The 17,905-nt window shown below is 37.2% G+C and overlaps 3 protein-coding genes across 14 annotated transcripts in view; 2 read left to right on the top strand and 1 right to left on the bottom strand.

Annotated features, from left to right (window-relative positions):
* Positions 1 to 251: 251 nt before the first annotated feature.
* Positions 252 to 2,261, top strand: LOC145944876 (uncharacterized). Its single transcript, XM_083053504.1, has 5 exons — positions 252 to 541; positions 771 to 980; positions 1,128 to 1,281; positions 1,375 to 1,475; positions 1,591 to 2,261. The coding sequence occupies exons 1-5, from the start codon at positions 521 to 523 to the stop codon at positions 1,831 to 1,833; spliced, it is 729 nt and encodes a 242-aa protein (XP_082909630.1). The 5' UTR covers positions 252 to 520; the 3' UTR covers positions 1,834 to 2,261.
* Positions 2,262 to 7,424: 5,163 nt separating this feature from the next.
* Ints3 (integrator complex subunit 3) lies at positions 7,425 to 12,818 on the top strand. 3 transcript variants are annotated; one of them, XM_083053475.1, is made up of 10 exons: positions 7,425 to 7,559; positions 7,986 to 8,584; positions 8,670 to 9,231; positions 9,316 to 9,511; positions 10,427 to 10,556; positions 10,642 to 11,190; positions 11,271 to 11,364; positions 11,455 to 11,822; positions 11,919 to 12,474; positions 12,584 to 12,818. In XM_083053475.1, exons 1-10 carry the CDS (start codon positions 7,485 to 7,487, stop codon positions 12,656 to 12,658), a joined length of 3,204 nt encoding a protein of 1,067 aa, XP_082909601.1. In that variant the 5' UTR covers positions 7,425 to 7,484; the 3' UTR covers positions 12,659 to 12,818. The 3 variants fall into 3 exon arrangements, with proteins under 3 accessions (XP_082909601.1, XP_082909600.1, XP_082909599.1); XM_083053474.1 differs by having other exon boundaries at positions 10,403 to 10,556; XM_083053473.1 differs by having other exon boundaries at positions 10,400 to 10,556.
* A 57-nt stretch (positions 12,819 to 12,875) lies between these two features.
* Positions 12,876 to 17,905, bottom strand: part of Gro (TLE family member transcriptional corepressor groucho) — a 70,412-nt gene continuing 65,382 nt past the window's right edge. For all 10 annotated transcript variants that reach the window (XM_083053478.1, XM_083053477.1, XM_083053482.1 and 7 more), the window contains one exon: positions 12,876 to 17,658. In XM_083053478.1, coding sequence (XP_082909604.1) covers positions 17,551 to 17,658 — 108 coding nt within the window. In that variant the 3' untranslated portion in view covers positions 12,876 to 17,550. The remainder of the gene's footprint in view (positions 17,659 to 17,905) is intronic.

Below are 17,905 nucleotides of genomic sequence, written 5' to 3'. Positions count from 1 at the left end.
ATTAAATACACATTATTTAATTATTTTAATTCACTTTTTCGATTTTATATTACGAATGTTTTATAATTTATAATTTTTAATGTTTATACGATCAATTTCAATGTGAATATGGAATTGTTAATTATTGATATCTCGATCGCACACAGTTAGTTAACAAAAAGTTAATTTTAGAAACAAGATAAATAAAAAATAAAATTGAAAATTTAACTTGCATACAAAACTGAACTATTTCTCATTATAGTACTAGTAAATAATAAATTGCAGATAATGCAATCGAGAAATAATGCGTGCGCATACACAATACATACACATATGACATATGTCACATCAAACGCGCGCGCGCACGCACCTACCGGTCAGTAGCATGTCAGGTATCTGTCTGTTCCTCGTTGTCGATTATATTTCATAATTCAATAAAATATCACCCGACAATGATTTAACGGAGACATGATCAAAGAATTTATCTTTAATTCTCCGTGAGAGAGTTATTTCTCAAACAGAACCGCGGAAAACAGGAACGATGAACGCGCGAGAAACGGAGGTGAGTTTATATCAAAATTTTTACAATCATATCTTAATTTTACAATCTTTATTTTGCATTAAATAGATAACGCTCCGCACGAGAAATCGTGTGCTTTTATATAACGTTTTCTGCGTTAATTACATTGCGCGAAAAGAGAGAAATCTAACATTAACCTCTAAACACTGATACATACAGTGTGTGTGGATGTGGAGGAAATATATGACATTTTTTCTTTTTTATTATTTAGGTGGACAATCTTAAGCAGCAGGGAAATGCGTGTGTCAAGGAACAGAAATATGAGGAGGCAATGTTTCATTACACACATGCCATCAAGCTGGATCCGCAGAATTATTCTCTCTACAGTAACAGATCCTTCGCTTTTCTAATGATGAGACAATATCATTATGCTATGGAGGATGCCCTGATGACTATTCAACTAAAGCCTGACTGGTCTAAAGTACGTCTAAATATTCTCAAATAAATCAAATTTGATACAACAAATAAGAGACCAATTTCTTAAAAATCTGAAAATTTAACTTCTTTAAATTTATCTCTCTAAAGCGGAGGGAAAGCACGTTGAAATTAATATATCTGACTGTTTCAGGGTTATTTCAGAAAGGGTGAGGTTGAATTAAGGACATTTCGTTTTAGTGAAGCACTTCAATCTTACAATAAAGCCCTGTCCTTGCAACCAAATGAGCCTAAGATTTTAGAAGCAATGAACAGAGCATCTAGATCATTGATTAAAGACAGAAGAGGTACATAACACCTAATTATCTTAGAATTGTGAAAATTTACAACACAATAGAATATTAATAAATAAGAACATGATAAAATATTGTATGTTACAGCTGATCAACAGATTCCGTGGCTTGGAGCTGGTGTCGGCATTATATTAGGAGTTATAGTTGTGATTGCGGACTATGTTTTTACAAACAAGCCCACTCTAACGGTATTTTTTTTATTCATATTTTATATTTTGAAATTATTATTGCGCAAGGGTAAATAATCGAGATTAAATTAGCTTTGTCACGATTGTAATGTCATCTTTCTGTACTCTGTTATAGCATCCTTTATTGATGGCGTTATTAACGATGTCTATAGCCATGCTTGGTTTTGGCATCGCAAAAGGCTTTCGTTATTTCGTAAAATGCCAAAGAAAATCATTACTAGAACCGCCCGTCGACCTCTTCCCTGAGGAAAAGGAAGATTTGGAAAATGTCGACGTAGAAAAAAATAACGAGAAGGAAAAACATCCAAAGTATAGCAAAGCACAAGCGCGACAGCGATTTCGTAAAGGAAAATCGTAGTAAGTATTGATGATTTGTTTTAAAATGCATTCTTGAATACTTTAAACTTAAAATTAAGAGATGCAATGAAGTCCCGATGCCAAACAAAAATAATATATAAGGGATAAAAATATATAATGGTTGGCTATAATCAGATCATTGTCTATTGTTAAATGCTGTTATCTTTTGTTGAAAAACTCGATATCTTTCACACATTTTTAATATATTATCATTTTTCAATTTTATTTACAAATTATTCGTAAGATGATAGTTATTATTATATTACGATCAAAAGTGGATCTCTTGATAAGAAAAGCATTTTTTCACAATATATGTGATAAATAATTTTGATAATTATACAAATTTTGCAAGAGACAATTTCAATGGAACATGTGCTAATGATTAATTATATCCATTGCTAGTACATTTAATTGTCGTGTGAATTTTGAGCAAAGTATGATTGTATTTTCTAAAAATTTACCCAAAACTAGTATCCTATTAAGAATTCGCATTTCTTAACATTTGTCTCTGAAAATCGCACTCGCCCTTGTGATTCTTATACAACGAATAACGAAGTATAAGCATGTCAATCTAGTATTATAAGATAATGTTGCACTTTTCTCTACTTTTTGCACCCTATATAATATATCAAATGTGCATAGCACATCTTAATAGATCTCGATTGAAATATATCTGAATATGTATACCGAAGTCTTCTCTCGGCTGGGAAATATCTTCCCATTGAGCTCGAAAAGGCTAATAGGTTTTACTTGTATAATTCGTCAGTTTATAATTTATTAAATATTCTACACGATTCGAATGTTAGTTGCCACATACGCATCCTGCAAACCGCGGTTTACAACACCGCATAGTTACGCAATAAAGACGAGATTACAAAATAGTGCCTATGGATATTACAACGTGACTCCTGAAACATTATCCTTTTAAACTTATCGTTTTATATCTAATGTGTACAACCGAGTTACACACAGTACTGGAATGTAATAAATGGCAAAAATATACGCGGGGCAAAAAATTAAACAAAAATTATTCCCGAAGAATTAAGCTTAAACTACGAACGTTTGATTTATTTTCAAAAATGCATCCTAAATTCTCGTAATAAATTAAAAACAGAATAGGAAGCTATATATAAAAACAGTTTTCAAAGTTAATTTAAATAGCTAAATAGTTGATAGAAGTTCAAAAAGTAAATAATTATGATATTAATTAATAATATAAAGAGGAATAAATAATTTCAAGAAGAATCGATGCGAAATATTAAAAATTAACATTTTTCTAGTGCTATGCGAATAGTTTAAAACTAATATATAATCAATAGCTGAAAAGTAGAAAAACAGAAATGACATATACACATTCAGGAACAGCACATGTGTGTGTAAAATCTTTCTAATGCTAATTCATAAAATAGCATTAAAATTTTCTCTCTATCATAAATTTAATTTTTTTATCTCAATAATGAAGTATAAACTCATTTTATATCCATCCAATCAATGAAGTTACTTTCTGTTTAGAAATGAAAATAATGCAATGTGTTCGATAAGATTTTTACGCAGGTATTTTTTTCTTACAATGCTCTTTTCTCTTTCCTATCTCATTCCTGACGTGAAATTACTCACGACACTATCGGGCGCATGCGTCTCATTAAGGTTCGCAGCACATGGACACAAGAAATAACTGAGCTGATTTAACTCGCGTGTTTGTAACAAACATGAACATTAAATGAGGTATATTGTCAAAGGGAAAAATGAGGTATATTGTCAAAGGGAAAAATTCAATATTCAATTTAATTTAATGAATGCAAAATATTTTTTTAAATTCAATTATAGATTATAAATAAGAGAGTATTTTTTTTTCTATTCAACAGGAAAACGCAATATATAAGCATTTTACTAATATATACATATGTAAGCATTTTAGTAAAAATGTATTTCTTACTAATATGAAAATATAAGTAATTAATTACTTTGTTTATGTGAATTTAATTGTTCTGCAATATATATATGCGCTTATTTGACGCACACACATATACACATACATACATACATCAAAAGCCGCATCAATAACATGCTGTAGCCAATCAGTTTGCATTTCATTATATCGTCGATTTTAGCGTCTATAAATAGGTATTTTACAAGCGGTCGAGTTATTTTTTTATATACGTATATACATTTTACATGTGTGTGCGTTATGCATATATATGCATTGTTGAATTTATTCGAAGTATAACGGAAAGAATCTCTTTCTCTCTTCCTCTTTTGTAAGACTTATAAAACTGTGATATCATCACGATAAAAAAATCAACTGTTACAATTAAATTTTATCCTTAGAAACAATCGTTATACAATTGACGACTATAAAGATAAGACAATAACGCGAACGAATTATGTTTCTTAAAAAAGAGATAAAAACGAGATAAATCGGCCATTGACTTTTGACTTCGTTTTTTTTTTTTTTTTTGCAAATGCTTCCTTATTGCGTCTAGATGTTTTTTTTTTACACTGAATCGTTTAAGCAATTTCGCAAAGTGATGAAGAATGTTCCTCGCTCATTTTTTATCTTTATTTTTGCTCTAGGTTTTTAATGCATTAATTACAGAATTTCTCGCGCGTTTTTCATAGCAATAAAATGATGTATCATTAATGTCCATTTCTCCTCCCGGTCTCCCCTTCCTAAACATTTGTTTTCTACCTCGTACACGAGTTTACACATACACACACAGTCGGTCCAGTTATTTCTTACGTCCATGATTCGCAGTTAGCATATATTGCGAGTCGAGCTGCCTGATCATTTCTCTGGGAACCTCGAAAGGCCACGCATCTCTCATCTGTGCGCCGAAAGAAATCCTTTATTATAAGCGATGATGCGAATCGGCTAATAGTAATGCAATCGACAAAAATAGATTCGCGACTATTATCTGCAAATTTTAATTTCAATTTACTATTGAAAGACATTTATTCTCGAGAAATACGATATATTAACTCTGAAAATCATGGACTGAAATTCATACAATTGCGACAAGTTTAATTTTTCCGAGGCATTATATATTGACTTTTCATTTTCAATAGAGTAGATTACATTATCTCAGCTCGGCTTTATATTTGCGAAAGCGAAATTTGAACTCGTCAGAGAGCGATATCGAATTTCTATGCCTGAAAGACAAGACGGAGCGAGAGAAATCAAATAGAGGAATCGGGAAAACTGCAGGAATTGCAGCGTATATCGCGTTTTTCATCATACGCTGCTCCGAAATCGTTGACGTCACATAGCTGCTCACGGGTATTTTCTCACGCTCGTAATTTACGCACGCAACGTTACGAAGGAAATACCTAATGTAAGGGCCCTTCCCGTCACGTAAAGAGACGCGTTACAACGACCAGGTTTAACCAAGGAGTCGCGAGAATATGGCCATTATGTAAAAGCAGGAGCACGCGGTGTTACGCGCCTCGTAACACTAGTTTCCCGTTACGAAAAATGGCGACAAGATCCCGGATCTCGGCGACCGTCTTCCCCGACGAAGACGCAAGACGCGTTCCTCGCGAATATACTCCCCGAGGGAGAGAAATCCCGTCGCGCGAAATTTCCAGGGGTTAGGTGTCGGCGGACTTGTCGAGATGTCGATGAGCAAGCCGTCTCTCTCTCCCCGGAGATGAGTAGTGCCCGTTTCCGCCGCGAGACCGGATACTCTCGTCGCGAGTCGAGGAGGCCGTCGAGCGGCCTCGAGGTCGGGAAGCCGAGGTTTTCGCGTATCTCCCGGGAAGCAGGTGAAATGCGTCGCGTCGCGTCGCGGAATATATTCCGTGAGGACGAAACGCGAAACAAGGAAACGAGAAGAGCGTGCGTGACCGGGACGCCCGATGCGATTAAAGGCGGCCGATCTCGCTGGTACTCGTCGCGTCGCGTCCGCGCAAATGCGCGCGCATGCGCGCTTCCGCGCGACGCACCCTCGGCTCTACCAAACTGGCGAGACGGGAGTTTTCGCGTCTTCACTAATTTCATAATTTTTCTCAATCTCTTCCAGCTTTGATTTTTTTCGATTATTTTGAATTAAACGCGAATAAATGCTAGTTGAAGAGATATTTTTTTATATGTTAACCCTGTACTTTCCTTTCTACTTTGGATATTTTTATTATAAATATATGTCTTTGAAAATTTACAATTATAAATTGTAGGAAATATTTATTAAAATGAGGAAATTTCGTTGCGCAACATTAATTTAACCTGTTTCATTGCAATGAGTTTTTGTACCTTATAGTATAGGAAGATTTAATTTAAAATGACATAATTAACGATTAGATTTGCAAATTTCATATTTCGCATCGTAATCTTTAGCTTTCCTCGCCCTCGACGCCAAGCGTTACAATTTTCCAAATATTTCGAAATAACGATCCGCGAGTTTTAACTATGTTGCAACTATTTCCCGTCTCTTCATTAGAGAGGAGTTCATAGCCGTGACTCTGTCGGAATCGCGAAAGTTTCCGCGCGCGCCTCATTATAACGTATATACTTATTAATAACGCGTGGCGAACGAAGGACGAAGTTCACGACTTGTACACTCTGTAGTAATTGCACAAAGCTTACCCGCGCAAAGTGGCGCAAAGAGGCAAAACGTAATCCACCATGAAGACGCTTTCCGTTATCCGCTCCATTGTCCGTGCGGGATGATTAACCGGTAAAAAATTCTTAGGGCGAAAAAGAGCTACGAAGCCGAAGACCTTTTATTAAGGATTCAAGGAAGGATCAAAGCTTATTTCACGGTTCCCATTTCCCGCTGAGACGATCGGAGGCTTTAAAACGCCCCAGTATATTTCCTTATTAAAGCCTCTATAACAAAAAATACAAGATTCAATTTTTTTCTACATTATAGAGAAAAATTGGTAATATAAAATGCGCTAATAAATTATTACACAGCGATTAGATAAGCTAAATATATACTAACGAAAAAAAAATCCAGATTCGCTCTCCTAGTTCATCATTTATCGAGAGTTCGCGAGGCCAATCGGAGCAGTGAGAAGTTTGTCACGTGTCACATCGGGTTGTCAACTCGGCGCTCTCGTCCTGTCACCTCAAGGCGCCCCCGACGAATCCGACCCTGCTTGAGTCGCACTACTTTTCTACCGTACCCCCACCCCGAGCCATCGTGTGTACTGGCTGGTGAGCACTGATTGGCGAACGGGATGGCGGTGGGGGGAGAACACCGCGACACTCTCGGCGGGGCCCTCTCGGCGACTGGGCGCATCTATCAATGCGCAATCGCATCGGAACGGTACGCGAAGTCGGGGAGGCCTGTGGCGAAGCCAAGGAATAAACACGGTGGATAGTCCGCGCACGGCACAGGCAACGTCGAGGAGGTGGGCAGCGGAGGGAGCGAGACCAGCGGACGGGAGAGAGAGACGGAGGACGAGGACACGTAGTGGGAGAGAGAGAGCGAGAAGGTGGGAGAGCGAGCGAGACGGACGGTGCGATCGTGGGAGAGCGAGGAAGAGAGAAGAGACGTGGGAGAGAAAGCGAGATAGAGCGAACTAGCAGGCCAGCGAGACGATCACGATGCACGGAGGCGAGCACAAGCGGCCAGGGGCACAGGGCTGAGGGCTGAGGGCTCGACGGGGCCTCGAGTAACGTTCACGGGCCGGCCGCGGCGCAGGCGACGAGCGATGGAGCAGCCCAAGACTCCGGCGTCCCGGCTACTCGTCACGAGCTGCATCGAGAACAAGGACGAGCTGGAAGAGGTAACATAAATATTTGAAATAGTCACTGGATACGTATCGGGTGCGAGGGCCTCCGCCATTGTTGCGACGGTCGCGCACGTTGGTGACGCGCAGCGCCACTTGCGAAAACGCATGGTTCCCCGCTAAATTTCAATCTGCCCTAATGGACACACCTTGGACTTTCCTTTCTTCTTTCCCTCCGCGATCGTCTATTGTTATATATTTCCGCGCTTCTCTAAATTCGCGAAAGAAAGCTCCAACACGTTTCGTTCAGATTCAATTTTGTATGATGTAATTTCATTTATTATTTTCTGAAATTTTATTTTATATTGTATGTGCTTTCTCGAAGAAAGGTTTATTCCAAAAACCTAGATACAAATTTAAATTAGTCTCTCTTGTGCTATTCTTTTTATTATGGAGAATTAAGCGATGCAATATGGGTTTCAGAAATTGGAGAGATGTCACTCGATGCTGCAAAACTTGACTGCGGGACTTTCGGAGAAGGAAGTTCACGATACGTTGAACAATGCGGTGTGCAAGGACAAGACGCACGAGGAAGTTTCACTGGGTTTACTAGTGGTGATCTTGACAGATTCGCAGAATGCTGCAAAAAGTTACAGAGACTTAACGTTAATCACGCGAGATGGCCTTGCCATTGTGCTGCTTCATCTCAATCAATTAGTATTGGAGAAATATTTGAGACTAAATGACATCACTAGAAGTCAGCTGTTGTGGTTGCTAAGGGAAATGATAAGGACTAGTGTAACTAATGTGGATAATCTTTGTTTAAGTTTGTTGAGGCATGCTGCGGGTGGGGATATTTCCCCAAGAAATTTATTCCTTGTTGACGCTCTCTTAGATATTTTTCAAGAGAATCGAGCGTGGTTGGACAAGTTCCCTTTTTTAGTAGCATCAATTGTATACACGTATTTGCGGTTAATAGAAGACCATAACGCGCCTCACTTGGCTGGTTTGCGACAAAAGGAAGTGACCTTCACAGTGTCTCTGATAAGGGAGCGAATGGCAGACTGTTTAGCTATTGGAAGGTACGTACGTCCATCGACTGATACTCTCTAAAAAACAAATTATCGAACGAATTAATTTGCTGAATTATATTTTTCTCCTTTGCAGGGATTTGGTTCGTTTACTGCAGAACGTCGCGAGAATATCGGAGTTCGAGGCATTATGGAAAGACATACTGCTCAATTCGAAAAGTCTCTGTCCAAATTTTAATGGCGTTCTTCAGTTGCTGCAGACGAGAACGTCGAGAAGATTTTTACAATCTCGCTTGACGCCGGACATGGAGAGGAAACTCGTATTTCTCACCAGTAACGTCCGTTTCGGTAATCACAAACGTTATCAGGACTGGTTCCAGAGGCAATACTTGGCGACGCCTGAATCTCAGTCGTTAAGATGCGACCTTATTCGCTTCATCGTCGGAGTCATACATCCCACGAACGAGTTGCTGTGCTCCGACATCATACCACGATGGGCTGTAATAGGCTGGTTGTTCACAACGTGCACCTCCACCGTAGCCGCTAGCAACGCGAAACTGGCCTTGTTCTACGATTGGTTATTCTTCGAACCCGAGAAGGATAACATCATGAATATCGAGCCGGCGATCCTCGTCATGCACAATTCGATGAGGTCTCATCCACCCGTCACTGCCACACTTCTAGATTTTTTATGCAGGGTAAGCTGTGTAATGACGTTCGCATTTTTTATTGTTTTAATATTTCATTGTGAAGCTCTTTTAATGCAAGGACTCGTTTCGTAGATAATTCCAAACTTTTACCCTGCGCTAATGGACAAAGTGAAAAACGGGATATTTTCATCGTTGCGACAAATTTTGGAGAAACGCGTTTTGCCTAGCCTGTATCCGTTATTCGATAGCCCGAAACTGGACCGAGAATTGCGGAGCAAGATACGGGAAACCTTCAAGGAGTTTTGCCTACCACCGAATACAGAGCCTGGTAAAATTATTATTACTGCATGCAAATCTTTTGTTAACACAATCTCGCATCCTGCATCAAAAATAAGCTAGGGATGATCAAACTTTTCTGGCATTCTTCGAACTTCATTCACAAATCCGTCATTACATTGGGAAAGCTTCTTTTTCGATATCCAAAACTTATCGATTACACTCGGCGTTATTAATATCTTTCATTTCCGGTTTAAACGTTTCTCAGTCATTATCATCTAAATATTTGAATGTGTATAAATTCATCTGACAGTTTGGAATATCATTTTGGGATATTAAAAAAACAAATTATTTTTTTAGATAGAGCGAATGCGTTCAGAAAAAACATTGAAAAAAATATCTCAATTATTGTGATGCCAATCATACTTTGCATAAATAATTGCAGATTAAAAAAATGTAGTCTGCTTTTATATTAAATATGTGAAATTTAAATAATATTTCCTTTGTTTATATAATTTCATATAATTTCATATATAGTACTTATCAAATTCAATTTGTATGTGTGTATTAGAATTTATAATGTAAAATCTTAAATTTATAATAACAAGAATTTATAATATAAAACTTTGTACAATTCACAAATCGAAGAAAATTTATACTTGACTCAATATGCAATATGATATTTTTTATGAATACAAATTTAGTGCAAATTTTTATTTAATTTTTTTAAAATTTTGAAATTAGAACGTATATTTCGAAAATATGAAAAGATGCTAATAAAGTCTTCAAAAGTATGCTAGACGTCTGGAAATGCTACTTGTACGTGACGCCGAGTGTTTTTTTGCAAAAACTTTTTTTCTTTGCACCAAATCTGACGATTCACTCCTTTTAGCTTTCAGCACATTTATCGCTTACTAACTTTTTACATCATGTCCTTAAGCAGGTAATAAGGTCTTGAAATATTCAGGTAAAATGGAAGACAAGGAGCACAATCCAGGGACTGTAATAGAGAATACAAATTCTACCATGGAGAATAATCACGTGGCACAGGATCCAGAACCAGCGTTTAGTGATGAAGAGGAGGAGTCTCCTCTCAGGTTGATCATCCATTATATCTCCAATCGAAAGGATTAAATGTTAATGTCTTAGACATAAAATCAATTTTACGAACTAATGTTTTAGGATAGTAACAAAGGTGGAAGATGAAGACGACGAGGAGGATATACCGTTGTCCACAGTGAAACTGAAAAACGATCAAAAGAATGCAAATTGTGTTGTGAAAAAGGAGGACATTACGTCGCATTTGCGTCTCATATTGGAACCAGAGGAGTTGAGAACCAGCATAGAGACGTTGCACACGGAGGCTGACAATGAAGCGAGGTGTCAAACGATGGAAAGGATAGTACAAATGGTCGTGGAGGACGAAATAGACGCCGAGACGATACCCGCGTTAGCGTCCTGCATATTGACCATCTTATCGTCGCAGATCACGGCGCCGATCTTTCCATCGGACAACATGAATGAGGAAGCGCTAGCCGATAGTATAAGCACCCCGTTGTTCGTCATGTTTCGAAATCAATTTCAATTGTGCAAAGAGGAGGATAATAGGCGGAAGCTGTTGGCTAGGGTGCTAGCAGAAATGCAGTCAGTTCAACCACGAATAGGTTATCTTCTCCTTTATTTCTTGAAAGTTTGGGGCAAAGAAGAAGAGAAACGAGAAAACAAGCCGAGGTTGGTCTAAAAACGAAAAAAAGATAGTTAAAAAAAAAAGTAAAGAAAACATTTTTGACCTCTATACTATTTTATTTCAGCAATGTTTTGAATGACATTAAAGCGTCGGTGTACAAGGATTTTTGTGCGCAACGAGAAAAAAAATTGGACGTATGCCTGGTATCGGATTTAAAGGTACGAGTTTTATATCTGAATACAAATAAAATAAATATATATGTATTACAAACAGCTTTGTAACAACTATTACCTTTGTCTTTGCTATAGCTCTGCCATGAAGACAACATATTCATGTTATGTTACCTCGTGCCCGACGTGTACATGGGATTTCAAAACGTCGCTCTCGGAAACGTCCAATTGTTACACCTCGTTGTCTCTACTGTGGACTCATGCCAGTTGCAGGATCTGGTTTGTCAAATAATGCAAGGCCATCTGAAAATGTTAAAGAAGGAATCATTCACCGCGTTATTGACGGCCAGCTTAAACTGGGAAACCTTCGAACAGTACTGTCTTTGGCAGCTCATATACGCGCACGATTTCCCCATTGATTACGTACTGCCGATTTTGCCGAAATTACAGTTTCGCAATCACGCGGAGGCGCTTACTTCGATTTTGTTCATGCTGAAGCAAGAAAAGTGAGTAAGATGTAGCTGCAATTTATATATATATATCTCAAAAATCTATGTATAAATAATAAAACAATTTGATATACTTTGTATGTTTTATTATAGGCCAACGTTGGATCTTCTACGACAACTGCTCGCTCGACAGAGCGTCGATGGCGACATGTTTGTCGTAGCCGTGCTACGCTATTGGTGTCGCGATTACGAGGAGAAGCTAGGTGAACTACTCGCGAATTTGCTCAGTACCCGTTATCCTGCGACTAGCCCGAACAAACGGAAACGTTCAGGTGCTAAGCAGAATCAACAGTCCGGTCCACCTACCGGCGAACAAGTTCTCAGCCATTTGGAACAATTACGTCAGCACTCCGCGGAATTACAGCTGTACCATTCGGAAGGTATGCAGAGAGCGCTGCAACAGGCGCAAGCGGCGAGCAACGACTCGCTGAGGAAGAGCTACGGCGATCTCTTCTCACTTGCCGAGATTAACGAAGAGAACGAACCACCACCACCACCGAGTAGCTCCGCGAGAAAACACAACGTTTCCTCCGGAGCGGGTGGCGGCAGTAAGGGCGGTCATAGGAAAACCGGTGCTAATACGCGAGAAAGATCCAATTCGAAGAGACCACTTCCGCGATATCACATTGATAGTACCTCCAGTAGCGAAGTAAGTTCTTTTACTACATCTTTGTTTATCGTATGCGCGTGTAATATATAAAATTTTTATTAAAGTATATGGCAAAAAATTGACGATCCTTTTTTCTTGATGCTCATAGGAGGAGGAGATCGTAAATCCAAAGCAAGCAAAGAAAAGGAAAAAGATCAATCCAGTGGGCTCGGACAGCGACTGACCACCCAGTGTCTTCATATGTCACATGGACCATGTCACGTGTGTGCAGCAAGCTAAACTAGCCTTAAGGATAGTAAGATAATATGATATATATATATCTATATATATATATATATATATATATATATATATATATAAATAGAGATCTATTTAGCGCGACTTGTAAATATAATGTACGTTAAGGTTGAAAAAAAAAAACGCGGAGAGATATACATATATTCAGAAAAAACCTTTAATATGTTTCGTAAATGTTGCTCAGAGCAACAGCAAAATTGCCAGAGACTCTGATTGTTATTGTTGAATCGTTTTATTAAAAAAAAAAAAAAGAAATGATCGGCGTGTGAGAACTACTTAATCGCATTTTTAAGTACGATCTCTTTCATTCCGAACATGTTTTTACACGTTAATATTGATTATTGCTTTTTTCCGGTAACTCATATGACAGATATAAGTAATCTTATATATAAAGCGATATGTCAATTATTTTACTTCTCTGTTTTCCTCTCGAAATATTCGCGCGCGGGATATCAGCCACCGCTTGCATCTGTCAAATAAAGTTACCAAACAGCAGGACTAAACATATACTCTGAAAATTACTTAATTATTTTCTTCACGAAGCGAGAAGCATAGAATCTGGCAACATTGCGAGGGGTAAACAGCAACACAATATATCCCATTTGCACTTTATCATATTATCAATATACATATAATTTTTTTTTAATTATGACGAATTTTATCCATTGTCTAAATAATTGTCATATCTTACTTTTCTTTTTTATAAGACTTCTTTTCAAAATAATCACTGCAACTGGACATATTCGTTGCCATATCTCCGAACACAATTCATATAAGAGTTGTTAGCTTTTCCTTTTCTAGAATTAAGGACCTTCTGCCAGAACATCGAGACGTAAATCGACGCGTCGTATTCCGGCGAGAAGCGTACAGTTTTACGACCAAATATATATTCAGTTCGCGACTGCGCTTATTGAGAGCACAATTATCCTCGAGAGACGCAAGGATATCTTTTTAAATATGTTCTACATGACGAAGATTGTTAGCGTTTAAAGTAATCCGAGCGATATTCGATGTTAGTTTCAAATAATTTTTTTTTGTTACAAATTTTACTAGAGCGATTTAATGATTCGTTGCGATTATAAATTGCGACATAATATGAATTGTATTGTACTTTTGTATATGTTTTTACATCCCTACATATATTTGTAGATAGACATGTAAGATAAAATTGATTCGCAAAGATTACGATCGATAGGCACGGTAAATCGGTCTCTCATTGTACAAGTATTCAGTTCTTTTTAAAGTATTTGAATGATTTACCATACACCATTTCACATTTCATTATCATGCTACACACAAGACATGCGTGTTTCTTTGTGAAATGTTTAAAAGTCTCGAATTACGCGATACCTTCCAAGTAGAAGAAAGGGAAAAAAATTTAGTCTCCCTTTCCCCTTTCCTTTATCATCCCTTCCGGATCGAGTGTCCTTGTAAATCTAGATTCTAAAGGCAGAATGTGGAGATTATTACCATTAAATTTGCAATCTACATTTCCTGTAAAAATTTGTTAATTTAAAAGTCGATTGCGTGATGTATTTTCTAGATTATGTACAGACCAACATATATATACATATACATGTGAGATAAAACACAAATGAGAACATGTACGTGTATATGAGATTATATTGTATCGTGATCAACAAAATTGCGAAACATATTTTACATTTTCACGATTTTATATATTTCTCAGCAGTCTCCACGTTTTTCGTTTTCCCTTGATTTTATTTACGAAATTGTGTCGCGATAATCGGACAAAAAAAAGATAAAAATATCGAAACATGTTTGTGAACGTTCGTACGAACAATTTGTGTATGAAAGATGGATGTGTGTAGACTTTCTTCCCTCCTTTCCGTTTGTAATAACGCGTGACGATAACATTACTAGAGTTTTTCTACTTGTATATATGTAACGACGAGATACGTCAGAGGGTATTTAAAAACGATGATCCGACGAGAGAAAGAGAGAGCGGAATTTTAAAGCATGCGCGAGGCGATATGTTAGAAAAGAAGGAAAAGAAAAAGAAAAAAAGAAAAGAAAGCAAACCTGTAAACACATCTAATGTTTCTAACAATCTTGTACACATGAAGAAGAATATGTAAATACATGGACAGATTATCATATAACGCGAGCATAAACATTTAATGTTTTTAACGATCTTGTACACACGTAAAAAAAAATGTAAATACATCGAAAATTATCGGAAGCAAACTTGTGATAACTTGTGGTACTTACTTTCTCCTTCTCTCGATTCATACCACCTTCCTTCGAGATGGTCTTTACTTCATATTAAGGATAAATTGTCTCGCTACAAATTAAACAATAGTGGTTCGTGCGTACTTTTAGAGCACACACACATAAACTTTCTCTCTTTATCCCCGTTTTACATAGTTACGTGTAATCATGCAGTAATTTTCGTGACGCGAGTCATGATTATTTTTGTATCAGATAATTTTTATCGGACAAAGAAACGCGACACGATTATCTATATTTGCCGATGAATAATGTGTTTCATTCGCGATGACCACTAACTCTTTGGATATGTAATCGTTGTTTACACATTATATGTCATATTGTACAATCATCGATTCGTCGTATGAATTCCAACACGCAATTGTGCGTTCCAAGAAAGCGCGTAAGATTCTCATTACGAAAACAATTTTATTATCTTCTGTCACACATACACATGTGACTCTTTCGTTAAACACTGTGAGAAAGAGAGAGAGAGAGAGAGAGAGAGAGCGAGAGCGAGAGAGAGAGAAAGAGAAATTGGAAAATACAACTTGATGCGAGACAATAAATAAAATTATATATATAATATATATCAATTGTGTCACATATTATTATTGCTAAAAATGCGACGCGAGGAAGAAATGGAATAGATCCTTATTTATTTCTTCAAGAAATTTTTGCGGATACGTCATTAATTATATGACATATCTTTCTCTACATATGTGTGATGCATTAATCAAACCTTTCAATTTGTCATATATTCGCCAGCAAGACGAGAACTGCGAAAACTATATATAATATATATATATATATATATATATATATATATATAATAAAGTAACTATCCGTTTTTCTTAAGGTTTACTTGGTTTTTATTACTTCACGTTAAGGACACAGAATGAAGGACCGTATAATTTCACAAATTTAATCATTTCGATGATACATTATAATTCGCGCTCGTCTGTCTGCCGAGAATTTCATTCAGCTAATTTTCGCAGGACGAAGATCAATCGAAAGCAGAAATTCATTCACGAAAGCATTTACGAAAATGCTCCTCGTCGTATGGTTTTATACAATCGGATATAAATCTCCAATTATATGTCATTGATCAAATATTTTTTTTTAACACAAAGATATCTTTTAATTTTTCGTGCAATGTCAATATTTTTCTCATCGATATATATACCTATATGAAAAATCGATATTTAAAAACTGCAATACGTCATCCGCCTCTATTGATCTCCGCGCATTTTAGTGTCACCTAATTAAAGTAGAGAAATAGTTTTGTTTCGATTGTGCATTGGGGTTGTACTTTACATAGGTATATTTAAAGAGTCCGAGTATCCGCGCGACAACGTGTACGCATACTCGTTTTATAATCGTTATAATCACAAACGTCGAATATGTACAAGGATTCTGTACAGGGATTCGTATGTGCCATTCGCGCAATATCACGTAGAAATTCGATTATTAAACGGTAGGTATCATTCTTTATGCTTACGAGGCAAAAAAAAGTATTTGCTTGTAACTAAGTTTTGCCAAACAGCATACATAGTAGTCATGAAAGTGAAATTAATCAAAATCTGACAATTCAAAGTCCTCTTGCTCGATAAATTACTCGATGTAGGTTTTTTATCTCAATTAGGAAATTATCAAACCGAAAAGTCTAACAATACTGATTATTCGTAATAGATTACCTTTCACATTAATAATATGCATCTCATTAAAAAAAAAAATCCGCCAACGCAATACAATCAAACCTCTAAAAAAAGAAGATATAAAAGACTTTCGGACATTCTTCAAATGTTTTTTTTTATCTCTCCTCTTTTGCGTCGTTCGAGAGGGGACAGCAGGAAGGATACGATTCGTTCGAAGATATAGCGATTGCAAAGATTCGAAATGACGCCCGTGTTTCACTAAAAAGCGTAATGCAATTTCTCTTGCCGGCTAGGCAAAGACTAATCTTGCGACGCCTTTTTACACCTCGATGATACCGGCCGTCCGCTTTAGGCGCGTTATAATCCTACATTTACGTAGCTACAAAATCATATATGTCTAACATCACCGTTTGCGAAGGCTCCTCTCATTTACTTTAGCGCACATGCGAGACCACCGCTCCGTTGATCGCTCGTCGACGGTTCCAACACGCTCGTCGTCGCGTTTCCAGAGCTCGTTGTATGCACGCGACAAATAGTAGTCCCCGCGCGCGTAATCGCGTATATATATACGGGACGTTCACTCGCGAAATCGGGACACGCACGCGCGAAATTAATATAGTACATCGCTGACCCTCGGTTCATCATACGCACGCATTCACAGCACACGCACACATACACAGATTTTTCACATTCTTCTATTGTAATTTCGTTATAGATTCGCATATGCGTAATATGTACACAATTATACCAGTCGCGTCGGTCTTATTAGGGTCCTAAGGCTGCTAAAGAATCCCACTTTCCCGGGAACTTTTATTCTTGCGCTCCCCTCCTCGCGAAGGGAAGATATACAGGAGATTAACGAAGTTCTCGATCGATTTTTAAACACTATTTTAAGGAGGAAAGACAAGTCTTTCATTGTTAGGGAATAGGCTTAGTAAATCACTTCGTATACGGTGGCCTTTTTATCGCCGGATCCAGTCACAATGTACTTGTCGTCTGTGGAAATGTCGCAACTCAGCACCGATGATGACTCCTTAGACTAAAATTTAACAAAATTCGCGCAAAATGTAATTCGTATATAACACTAATATAAACTTTGCTACTTGATTTACAAAATATATTTCGGAGAAAGAGGAAATCTTTTATAATTAACCGTCTATTTATTTTTAATTAAATGGATTTTGTTCAACAAATTTTAAAAGATTCGACAAATAAAAGAAATGAATATATTATATGCTACATAATAAATAATATATCCTATGTCACACAGATCCTCCCGTAATATA

The sequence above is a fragment of the Prenolepis imparis genome, unplaced genomic scaffold (genome assembly GCF_030444845.1).
Source record: "Prenolepis imparis isolate NDT839.2.m4 unplaced genomic scaffold, iyPreImpa1.0 SCAF_13, whole genome shotgun sequence".
In the NCBI taxonomy this organism is placed as follows: domain Eukaryota; kingdom Metazoa; phylum Arthropoda; class Insecta; order Hymenoptera; family Formicidae; genus Prenolepis; species Prenolepis imparis.
The sequence above is the reverse complement of the archived record's forward strand: the minus strand, read 5'-3'. Positions and strand labels throughout refer to the sequence as shown.